This window comes from Macaca mulatta, chromosome 14 (genome assembly GCF_049350105.2).
Source record: "Macaca mulatta isolate MMU2019108-1 chromosome 14, T2T-MMU8v2.0, whole genome shotgun sequence".
NCBI classification, from domain to species: domain Eukaryota; kingdom Metazoa; phylum Chordata; class Mammalia; order Primates; family Cercopithecidae; genus Macaca; species Macaca mulatta.
In genome coordinates this window covers 29,816,601-29,829,228 of record NC_133419.1, presented here as the reverse complement: position 1 = coordinate 29,829,228, position 12,628 = coordinate 29,816,601, and the positions used below count along the sequence as shown (strand labels likewise).

The 12,628-nt window shown below is 41.1% G+C and overlaps 1 protein-coding gene across 3 annotated transcripts in view; it reads right to left on the bottom strand.

Annotated features, from left to right (window-relative positions):
* PAMR1 (peptidase domain containing associated with muscle regeneration 1) overlaps positions 1-12,628 on the bottom strand; it is a 99,132-nt gene that overhangs the window by 24,497 nt on the left and 62,007 nt on the right. For all 3 annotated transcript variants that reach the window (XM_001114978.4, XM_001114993.5, XM_077963094.1), the window contains exon 6: positions 10,799-10,906. In XM_001114978.4, coding sequence (XP_001114978.1) covers positions 10,799-10,906 — 108 coding nt within the window. The remainder of the gene's footprint in view (positions 1-10,798; positions 10,907-12,628) is intronic.

Genomic DNA, 12,628 nt, shown 5'->3' with positions numbered 1-12,628 from the left:
ACCAATGAATACAGTAAAGGTAATCATGGGTCCTTAGATGAATTTGAATGAGGTGCAGGGTCTCAGCAAACACTAACCAACCCCAGAAGTTGACTGTAGTCTAGATTGCAGCAAAGATTTCATCAGGTGCAATTAATTGAAGTGGGTTCATACTACTTAGCCTGCCGTGCTGTCTGAAAAGAAATTTCTTAATCTACAGGTAGAGTGCTGAGTTAAATGGAACCAAATTCTAATTTAAATGCTTCTGCTGAGAATAATCATTGGAGATTTGTTGGAATTGGAGCTCCCAGTTTTATCCTATTTGTGTTCTCCTTGTGGTACTAGATAGAACTGTTGATGCAGAGATCACCATTTAACCAGGGCACATTTGTGTAGTTAATGCAGTGTGGACAGTTGATCAGGGCACAATTACAAGAGATGAGACAATTAGAAGAGACCCAGAGACACTTCTTTATGATAGGAGCAGCCATTTTCCAATATGCTGCATGGCAAAGTTTGAACAAACCCTTCAGAAGATATCAAATCCTCTGGGAAGTATTGTAGGCTCTCTCCACAAATAACACTGTAGTCTCCACTCACTCCCATGACCCTACAAAGGACTAGGCTTGCTCTTACACACAGAGAAGAGCTTGTGCATGTGCACACGTGTATGTACAGAATATCAATTCTTAGATCTAACATTATTTTTTTAAATCAGCAATGCAGATGATTCATATTTTGAGTATCCTTCAGATAATGTAACCCTAAAATACATGTTATTCAGCATTAATCAAAGGCTTATCTAATAGTTTAGAGAAACAACCAGATGGTGATCTGCCTGACTGTGGTACTTAATTTTATGTGTCAACTAGACTGGATCATGAAATGCCAGATATCTGGTTAAGCATTATATCTGGGTGTGTCTGTGAGGGTGTTTCTGGAAGAAATTGGTGTTTGAATTGGTAGAACGAGTAAAAAGGATTGCTGTCTCCCAATGTGGGCAGGCATCATCCAATTTGCTGAGGGCCAGAATAGAATAAAAAGGTGCAGGAAGGGATAATCTGGGTTATCTCTCTGCCTGAATGCTTCAGTGGGGCATCCATCTCTGCCCTCAGCACTCTTGGTTCTTAGACTTTAAGATGCTTACTGAAGTCTACACTATTGGATCTCCAGCCTTCAAATTACACCACTAGCTTTCCTGGTCTCCAGCTTGTAGACAGCATATCATAGCACTTCTTAGCCTCCATAATTGTGTGAGCCAATACTTTATATGTGTGTGTGCATGTGTGTGTGTGTGTATGTGTGCATGTGTGTGTGTATATATATATACATACACACACACATATACACAAATTATATTAGTCCTGTTTCTTTAGAGAACCATGACTAATACAAAGCTGTAGACCTCTATTAAGTTAGCTCCTCAAGGAAACACCTTCATGAGGTGTCTTAGGTTGGGTTCTCCCAGAAGTCGCCTGTGTGACAAGGCTTTGAGTGCAAGTAGTTCATTTAGGTGACAGTCTTAGGAAGAACCAACAGTGGAATGAGGGAAATAAGGTGGGGATTATTATAAATGAGAAAGGAGATAAGACTGCATTATCAAGGTTACCACAGGGGATAACTGAGTTGGAATGATGTTTAGAAACTCTGGGAGACAGTGTGGAGCATGTCTCATCATTATCCTACTCACAGAGGAAAGGATATGAGTTATAACCTACCAATTGCCATTAATCATTTGTTGAAGGATGATGAGATGAACATTAACTCTTCATACCTCCCATTTGCCCACCTATAGAAACCTGTGCACCCTGAGAGCCAGAGGAAGTCTCAGACAGGGCAGAAGGCACATGAAAATGCAAGACAGTTGGGTTGGCATGCACAGAAATGGTGTGCATGAGCAAGTCCAGCTACCTTTTTCTTTTCAGGAAAGGGAGAATGATCTACTTTTTAGAAAGATATAATATTTAAAAATTAACATTTCTATAATTTACAAAACTCTAGTGAACAACATTTCCTCAGCACCCATCCTTAGATAAGGGGAAGAAAGGAGTAGATGTTTAGAATAAAATCAGCAATGGTTGCATCTCCAGATGAATGTGTGTTCACTTTCTTTTAATCTCCATCCCATCTAATACTTATTTTTTATTGTTCTTGTTCAGCTTCTAAATTATTTTATTTTACTTTAATTACTTATACCCTGCTTGCTTTCAGAAAGAGTTTACAGTGATTTACAAAACTATACATAAAAAATATACTTCTTTTTTTGCAAATGTTATGTTAATGAAATATTTATGATTGCCAGATACCACCTGAGCTAAAAACCAAGCCAGGCAGGGTGCTTATTTTGTTTCTTTAATATGAGCTGAGTTTTGGAGCTATAAGATTATCTGAGAGTTCCAGGAAAGGAAACAGATCCAGAGTCAGCAAAATTGATGACTGTCATCTAACTGGTAGTAAGGGCCAGGGATGGAGAGATGTTTGTCTCAAATCTTAGCATACTCTTGCCATCCGCCCATTGTCACTTGTCACCAAAATCAAGGAAACAACTTGTGACAGAATTTTGGTTCTGTTTAGAAAAGGCATTAACTTTCTCATCAGGGCATTGTTCATCCTGGAAATCTACTTAACACGACTCTATTTAACTCTACTTAACTCTTAGAGACAGCCATCACATGGCCTCTCTTCTCTTCCTCACTTTTTCCTGTTCAGCTTATATTTGAGTTTTGTGACTCTGGACCAAACCAAATATTTTTTACTCCCGGGAAGGTCTTCACCAACCAGGAATAATGACACCAACTGGTGATGTAATCCCCACTGAAAACTCTTTTTATCCCTTTCCAGCCAATGGAATTCTTCCCCCCTGATGTTTTCTAGCCCTCTGGGGGTGTGAATGAGAAATTCTCATTCTTTCTCTATGTGAAATTATGCTTGGATTGCACACACTGTTATTTTTTCATCCGGCAGCAATTTAGAGGCTGAGGCTTACAATTAGCTATTTGATCTTAATCAGTATTGTCCTTGGGCATGGTACACTATGTCTTTCGGATACCACTTTTCCGGTGTTTGGATGGCCTATTTAATTAGACAGCTGAAACTGCCTGTGCCTAAGAGACAGGTCAACTTGCAAAATTTTTTGAAAAGTTCTGGTCATTTCATTTCTTCTTCAAAATCAACCTGATACATTCTCATTTGATAGAGTAGATGGGTAACCTTTGTAGGTGTTAGAAACTTCACTGTCCAAATACAGTCTGCTTGGTAACATCAGTTTTCTTGGGGTTTCCCCAAATCTCAGAAGATTTCTGCTTCAGCTCCTTGGGGGTGGATAATAACTCTAAACTACTGGGGGAAATGTTCCCCAGTGGTATTCATAGCCAACTTCTCAAACTATAAGAAATGTTTGCTATGAAAATAGCCCGAGCTAGGCAATTCTGTTCTGTTTAGCCTTGGGGATGAAGAGAATGACCTCGCAGAAGAGTCCTCGGCTGCTAAGCACATTTGAGTCCTAGCAGATCCCACCCAGTTCATGGCATACTGGACGCATGTAATAACTTTCATCATCACCATCACTATTACAAAAAACCTTGCTAGAAGAAGCTGTAGCTGGAAACTGCATGGCATGTAACATTCTTCTAAGGACTAGGAAAGGGCTAAGATTGGAATTGTTTTATAGCTTTGTCAAAAGGAAGGGAAAATATATACTGGATAGCCCTGCCTTATTTCCCCAGTGCCTGGTACCTAGTAGACACTCAAAAATGTCTAGCTGGGTGAATCTGTAAAGTGCAAATGATCAAAGTATCTACTACATGGGAACATTGAGACAAATAAATGGACCACGTCACATAAAGCCCAGAGCCTGGCCTATATTAACGATAGACAGAATAATGACTATTGCTTTAGTACATGTATATCAACAAGAGTACCTTGCATTTTGCAAAAGGGAAGCTTTCATTTTCTGGCACAGGAAGAGGGACATGTAGTTAATGTCCCACAAGGGGAGGGACAGGTGGTAAATGTCCCACAAGGCAGATGCCTTTAAGGAAAAGTGGGGCTCTATAACCATTGCCAACAGGCTGGTGTCTGTCTTGGATCCCATAATGTCAGGGATGCTTGTTTCCAAGAGAAGTTAATTGTGCTGTGCTCTTGCTGTTTGCACCCTTCTCTTTCAACCCTCAGTAGGTAGACAGTCCATCCCAGTTCTAATGAAATAGCTCTTAACCCAGAACCCAAATACAATCTGCCTCCCACATTACGTCCTGTCTCAATGACCTCATCTGCCAAAGAAAAAGCCAAAGGGCCTTGACAAGAATCAGACAGGTGCAAGCAAAGCCTTAGCAAAGCAATGGTGGGTCTGGCCCTTTCAACACTGATGGGTGCTCTGTTCCCAACTCTTGGAGGTAGTCTTGCTGCATTGTTCAGATGGCCTCACCTTGGTATTTGGCTCTAGTCTTGGTATTTGGCTAGAATGCTGCCCATGCTGAAATAATTCCTGAGTAGTAAAATACACCCCTTATGTCACAATCCCCAAGCCTCTTGCCCTGCATGAGACATAGCAGTGTTTTGGTCAAGAGGCCACAAGGCCCATGGAGCCCAGGAGAGTTCATACTAAGATGTCACTTGGGCTAGGTAGACCCAAGCTCATCTAACAAGGATTGATCTAAATGAAAAGAAAACTTTTCACCAAAATTAAAAAAAAAAATAACTACACATACATACACCTTGGTAACTATAAAAGGGCAGCTTCTACCATGTTCAGTGACAGCTTTTGTTTTTTGGATCTAAATCCAAATGGGATGGCATCCCTCTGAATACACCAAGGAGGACATTACAGATTCATTTCATATTAGGGAGGGTGAATAGAGGAGAGACCCAGGTAATGTGTAAGAAGACAGTGGCCCGCTAGCTAATGGTCTTTCTGGGCTCCTCCAGTCTGCAAAGGCTCTGGGCTATCAAGAGCATATGGGTAATAGCCATGGATTCCTTGGGACTGTTCTCCATGGAATTAGCCCTATGCCCTTCATACCCTCTCAAGACAGAGTGCTCCTTTGTTTTTCTCCCTGCCCCTTTAACAAAATACCAAAATGTTACTCTGAAGTCTTGACTGCTTCTTTCTTTTTCTTCTCCCTGTCCTTTTAACAAAATACCAAAATGTTAACTCTGAAGTCTTGTCTCCAAAATGACCAGCAGGGGACTGACACAGACCACACTAAATGAGTGACTAATAAAACCCCATGAGAAAAAGGGAGGCTGGCCAGATAACATGATGCTTTGAGCAACCTGCTCTGGAGTGTCCGAATCTAGTTTCTCCCCAACATTACTCTATTTGTCATTTCTAACAGCCCCCTCCCAAGGCTGTCCAGGGTACAAAGTCTCAGCATTCAACATGCCTAATGTGGGTGTCTTTTCCTGGGATCCAGTATTTCTTTACAACAATGACACCAGCAGCACCTACTTGTCCTTTTAAAACCAGATCTTTCTTGCCTGTATGTTGGTGCAGCGGTAGCAATATTTAGTGTTTAGCAATGGCTTCGGGAGATTTGCAAAGGAAACTCAGAAAGTCTTGGAAGAGTTTTCTTAAATCCTGGGACTTTGAGAAAGTTATGTCATAATTGTCTAGATTGTAGAAACTAGTGTTGTTGCCCTAATCCCTTATCCAGGGAATCCCTTACTTTCTGTCATACTTTTAAATGGCCGTAATGTGGAATCAGAAACAGTGGGATGGCTCCTATTACTCAACTCAGTGCCTTATGTGGATCATCTCATCCCCTCCCTACAAACACCCTAAGAGGAATTTGGTATTATTTTTCTGGAGATTATAAATGGGGAAACTGAGGCTCATAGGAGCTAAATGACTCGCTCAAGACCACCTGACTAGTTAATTGAAGACTCAGTGTCAAACCAAGGTTTTTCTGGCCACAGATTCTAAGGTGATTCTTCACCTTGGGGTGTACCATCTCACGATGGACAAAGATGCATGTCTTCTGTGTATTAAGGATAAGAGAGGTCTTAGAACTGTGAAAAAGGAAGTAAATAATTCCATTTTTAAATGCCTCATCCTCAGAGATTTCAAAATACTTTGCAATAATTCCACCTAGGCTGCAGTATATGTATCTGTCCCTGATGGGAGAGATGATAGTTTACCCACTAGAGGTCTCAGTACATTCTCACTGGTTCGGCTTCATGTTTTCATGAACATCCCAAAGTTCCTAATTGTTTATTCTGATGAGAAGCGCGGGTCTCCCCTTTGAAGCTGAAGCATAAAGTGTGCCTCTCAGCCTGAGCTCTTTTCTTCCCAGGCCTTGGGACAGGCCAGTGGGAACTTTCTGAGACTCCCAAACCCAAATGAATCCAGATTCACCATTTTTCTTTAATTGGTGGAGGCCGATTTGTTTTGCTCCAAGGCGCGTCAGAGCCGGCAGTGTGAGCATTGTGCCCCAAGAGTTAGCCCGTTTCATCGTCCTTCATTAGGATGCAGGGGGAAGTCCCGGCCCGTCAACTGGGCCGGGGGAACAAAGGCAACATGGAAATTAGAGCAGGACGATGAATCCCTTGCTCTCCACTTTTTCAAAACAAGATTCTGACCATTTACTCAAGGACCCATTTTGTCGTTGTGTTCCATACAAAGAAACAGGAAACTTCAGAGGGAAGAAGGGGCCCCAGTTTCCTACACGGTGGCCCAGGGAGGCTGGAGGTTGCTGACGGTGTTGGCAGGAGGCTAGCTTGGCCTCAAGGCAGAGGAGGGGGCTGTTCCCCTTGTTATGCTTCCGAGGAGGTCACCCAGGCACCAGGGGAAGTTTTTCCTCCTTCGGAAGCAATCTAGGGCAGGTGAGGCCCGGGATAGTGGACCTTGAAGTCTGTCCCATCGGGGCTCTCACACCTTCTTGACCGCTGGTAGTAGGCCAAATCTAGCTGATTATTTTGCATTCTTTAACCTGTCCCACAAAAGTCTGAAGGAGAAATTTCTCCCCAGACCAATGGAATTCCTTTGAAAATAAATTCATTTCCAGCTTGACACGGATAGATCCTAGTTTCTGCAATGCAGGTCCCAAGTCTTATTTTGAGGACAGGTGTTGATAATGAATGGCTCATCTTCTAAATTGCCAAAACCTTTTAGTGACCAAAGTAGCTCTCAAAATCAAAATATGTGTACCCTTTGAATGAACAGTTCAGCATCTAAGAATTTATCTTACAAAAATATTTCTACGTACGAGCAAAGAAATGTATGTAAGGATATTCATTGCAGTGCTCTTCATAATAGCAAAATATTAAAAGCAATATCAAGTCCATCTTAAGGACTTGGATGACTATATAATTATATTAATACATTCAGCCATACAATGAATACTCAGCAATCATTTTTTCAAATCAGTATAACAACATGGACAGATCTCGAAAAAATATCCGTAACATGGGGACTGAAAATCAATTGAAAAATTGCATGAATACTTAATCCACTTGTGTTTAAAACAAGGTTTTTCAACCTTGGCGCTACTGATCTTTGAGCCAGATAACTGTTGTAGGGCCTGCCCTGTGCATTATAGGATGTTTAGCAGCATCCCTGGCCTCTACCCACTAGATGCCAGCAGCACACCACCTCACTCCTACAATTATCACAACCAACACTGTTTCCAGACATTGCCAAATGTCCCCTGTGGGTAGAGATGGAGAGCAAAATCACCCCTGGTTGAGAACCACTGGTTTAAAATAATGGCACATAGATCACTTAGGTTTGCATACCATAGGAAAAAAAGTCTAGAAGAATAGCCACCAAGTTTCTTACAATGCTTCCACTGGGAACCAGGATTGGGCAGGAAAAAACAATGTTCTCTTTTTATTCTATACACCTCTGTACTATTTGATTTTTTTGACATATATTTCTGCAATTAAGTAGAAAATCTACTTCTATTCCACTCCACTCACAGACATACACATACATAAGGAAAATAAAGAGAATAGTTTCTATCAAGAGATTGCACATCAGAATTCTATTTGGAAAAGAGAAACAGATGAGCTCTACCTGGGAAGGGAAGTCCTTTAAGAGGACTCGCTAATGGGGCATAATGGTAATCAGAGTTCATCAGTCAAGCATCTGGAGTCTCACCAAAACATACAGCAAGTGTCGTGTCTGAGAGATTGTGAACTAAATGAGAAACATGAAATTATGGCCTCTGGTTTTGAATTTGATGGGGACCAGTGTCTTGCATTCTCTGCTTCAAATCACTCATCTGCAAAACTGAGCATCTACCTTTCCACAAAGACTTGAAGAGATCGTTAAAGCAGCACCTATAAAATGGTTTCCCCTCATCAGATGTGGCACTGCATAAATGAAAGAATTCTCATTAATATTGATTTTGGTCATTAATATTGATTTTAAAGCTATTTAAAAAAAAAAAAAAGAGCCTAGTCTAATTTGGGCACTTAAGAGTTTGGGGAATCCCAGATGCTTGGGTTTCTTCCTAATTTCAAAATAATTCCTGCCAGAATTTTTTGAATTTGTTGGTATCCTCATGAGGAAAACAAGAAAATAAATCTTTTCGTTCTTTTTTGCTTTTCTAACTGATAGACTGCTCTGGAAAAATTGCTAACTAAGATTTACTCAGAAATTATAACATAAACTGCCATAGCCACTTTTTGTGATGTATCCCCCAGTGAGTTAGTTGAAACTCGTGCCAAATTTCCTAGAAGGAAAAATGAACCTGGATCTTATAGAAAACAGACAAACAAAAAACATTTAGTCCCCCCATATCAATGCCAGTAAATGACATATCAGATATCCATCGGTAACACCTTCACCTTGCTATAACTACGTGGTACTAAGGGAATTATGGCTTTTGAACAATATTTTGAAAACCAGCAAGGGAGAATTTTCCTGCCCATCTATGCTGATGTTTTAAAGTAATTTGAGACAGTTTGTGAATTAAGTTATGAATCAGGTCATGGTGATATATTTTACATTCTTTTTTCATTATGTTTCTTTTTTTCTTGATTGAATAACAATGCTGAGAAATCTGTTTTGACTCACAAGCTACCAATGAATATTTTAATCATAAGTTTTGGACCAATTTATTTTTCTTTCCTAATTTGACTCAGCTTCTTAAAGGCATTTTGGCTTTATTTGGTGATATTTTTCTTCTTTCCAATTCTACTCTTCTTTATCAAAGGATTGTGTAGTTCATGCGTCAAGAAATTAAGCCTTTCCTCTTTTTGTTTCCTCCTCTGAATCCAAAGAGTGAAGCTCAGGATTTGCCAGTGTCAAGAAACTAGAATCGCTCTACATACAAATTCTTGAAGCCAAGAGAATGCAACATTTCTCTGGTCTGCCTTGCACACAACATGGCAGGCTCAAATGAGGCAAGAACCACAAAGCAGAACATCATTTTCTACGTCTCTAGCATAGTCACACTCAAGTCAGCTGTGCCAAACCAGGGCAAGGATGCTTTTAGTAGAAATCAATGACACACACAGGGACCCACTATTGAAACCATGGTTTCCATCTGCGTTGTTTGCAAGAAAACATTAGTGAAAATTAATTCAAAACATACACAAATTTTAGAGAATACTGCCAGACCAGGCTGTTAGATGACCAACAGAACACCTGTGCATGCTAGTTAGAAGCGACTGTAGTAGACACTGTTGGTGCTCTGCCCTCAGGTCTATTTTCAGTGTTTCTGTGGGCCGTTTTCCCCTCCCCATCCTATGGTATTTTACTTCCAGTGGACTGTATCTGTGACTCTCTTTCAGGGAACTGCTCAGGAGCTACTGGAACCACTTTGCCCACATGCATAGAAAGCCAAGTGTGTCCACGGTTTATGTCCTCCAGTCCCCCAGGGCAGTCTGTACCCAGTGACTGATTGCTGGGGGATATGAAAGCCCAGATCCCTTGCCTTAAAGCTAGAACATTACTCTAAAGAGTAATGTACATTCCAGATCTCATGACAGGTTAACATTGGGGTTGGTATTTTGCCTGAAATCGCACCCCTACTTGGCCTCCTTCCCTTCCCAGGTCAGCTTCCCACTCCCCTATCAGCTTCTCTAGGGAGCCTGTCCTTAACACTTCCCTTGTGTACACATTCTCAACTCACGATCTGCTTTGGGGAAATCTACCTAGGACACTATCTGTCCTCCTTTGCTCTCCCCCAAATTCTTGTTCTTATGCACATCTCATTCCATGCTGATGGCTTCCATCTGTGACACCTGTTTTTGGTCTGGTAACCAAGGCCTTATATATGACATGTGTTAAAACATGACCATATAGTTTGTCATCCAATTCATGACACTTTGCCCATGAAAGAGTATGCTACTAATAATTTTGCTCAGCAAAATGTATAGACTGAGATTATCCCTGAGAAACTGGAGCTCATGGTCCCCCTAAATATCTACCCCCTCATTGCAGGGCTTCAAGATGTGCAATAACTCACATTGGAGTCTGTGAATGGTGCCTGGAGTATAAATCTAAAATACAGATCTTAGAATGGACAGGGATACAGACTGAGCCACAGGAAAGTTTGTTGACCTTTTTTCAGTGTTTTCAGTGTTTTTGAGCTCTGAATATTACTGGAGGCCATTGTATCTTTCTCAGAGATATTTGCAGCAAGTATCTGCAGATTGGAAATGCCAATGGACAAACCTAAGAAGTTGCAGACAACCTGACTCAGAAGCAGTTCTGCCCTTCTGAGAACCACTCACTGGGAAGGTCCACACTGTGCACCATCTTGGACAGACCAGACTAGACATCAAGAAAGAGTAGGCCCTGCAAGCTCTTAAAATCCTTCCATACCAGCCCCATCTGACACCTTAACTCCCACTTAGGAAGCATACTCACGATTTTCACAGCGCTGCCCAGTATAGCCTGCCAAGCAGGCACACTTGTAAGATCCAGCCTTGTCAAGGACGCACGTGCCGTCATGGAAACAAGGGGATGAGGAGCATGCTGTAAGAGAAAAGGCATCCCTCAGTGCCACTGTGCATTGAGTTGATGTCTTCAGGCCCAGAGTCTTGACCAAAGTCTTTTAATTGCTTATTAAAGCCTTCTTGCAATGTTTTTTATTCCCTTTACTGAATTCATGTTATGATTATTTGAAAATGCCTAAAATAGATACTCATTAAATATCAAATGTTGGTGATATTATTTGATGTTTTTGAGGGCCCCAGAAGTATGCTTAACACTCCTATATTCTGAAGACCACAAGGCAATGCAAACAACAATATTAAACTGATGAAAGCAGAGCCATGCTTGTATCTCTCCCATAGGGATTTCAGTGTACGGAGACATCTTTGGGTAGCTGAAGACCATCTTTTTTCAAATAAAAGCTCAGCATCCTGGCTACAGGGGCAATACAACTGGAAGACAATCTTTACGACATTGTTGAAGGTATATTCAATAATTTCCAAACTTATATTCTGTAATCATTAGTCCCTTGAGATGTTGATATGTTTTACTGAGGGTTCTGAGCTCAAATATGTTAGAGAAATGTTGCTTACTTTCAATGCTAATTAACCAGATTTCCTTACTGCAGAACTTCTCAGTTCAATGCCCTAATATACATTGTGAGTTTCCTAAAATACATTGTGAATTTCAAGCTCATTTGACCTCAAAGCATGCATTTTACAAGGCATCCTGGGGACTATTTTTCTACAGAAAAGATTTTGAGAAACACTCATCTGTGTGTTATCCATCAATCCTACATTCATTTATCCCAATGTAGAAGTAAATTCCTTGGCTCAGTTCAGCAAATCTGTATTGAGTACTTGCTCTGTGGAAGGCATGGGAGCAATACAAAGATGAACGGGACATCCTATTTACCAGATTAAAGCTACTTGAAGAAAATATAAAACAACTATGACTTGAAGTATATAGTTAGTGTATTATGAAGAAAGAAGAGGCAATGACATTCAAAAAAGGGCAAAGTCATAGCTTGTTGGAGCAAGAGAAAAGATTTAGGAGAGGAGAAAGAATGTAGTAGGGACTGTGAAGGACGGATTTTGATGTGCAGGTTGCAGACAGGTGACTTTACCCAGAGGAAATATCTTGAGGGCAAGTGAACAAACAGGGATGTTTGAAAAATGAGAAGTGGTATTATTTGACAGCATTGATAAAACGCAGGCCAGTATTGCCAAAGTTCTCCAAGGGAGGTTGAGGAGATCATTTCCGAGGAGAAAGACATTCTCCTGACCGTCCCTCAGTCCCAGAGTCACAGACCGGCCAGTCACTGCTGCCCCTACCTGGTTTGCTGACTGTCCTAAGCCCCCACAGATGCCTCTCACTTGGGACCTTGCTCAGCCTATGCCTGCAGGGTGTCACCAAGGGATGAGGATTCAGCCACAGGCTGATCACACCACAGCAGCAAAGCCTTAGAACTGCCAGGCCCTGCACAGCTCCACAGGGAGCAGGCACAGAGACTGGCAAGAGCGCCTGCCGAGACTTCCTGTAGGCAGCATCCTAAAAGAGGGGTAGACAGGAGAGCAGGGTCTCCTGGCCTTTCTGAACAGACAGGACTGAAGAAACACTGATTATTTAGCCACCCACCTTCTTTCCCGAGACTTTCATGTCATACCCTGTAAATAAGGAAACCTTAATGATCAGAATACTATTACAAGTTCTTTTTTAATTCAGTTTTTTTTAATCAAACTTCAAGCATGTGTTTATTTTATA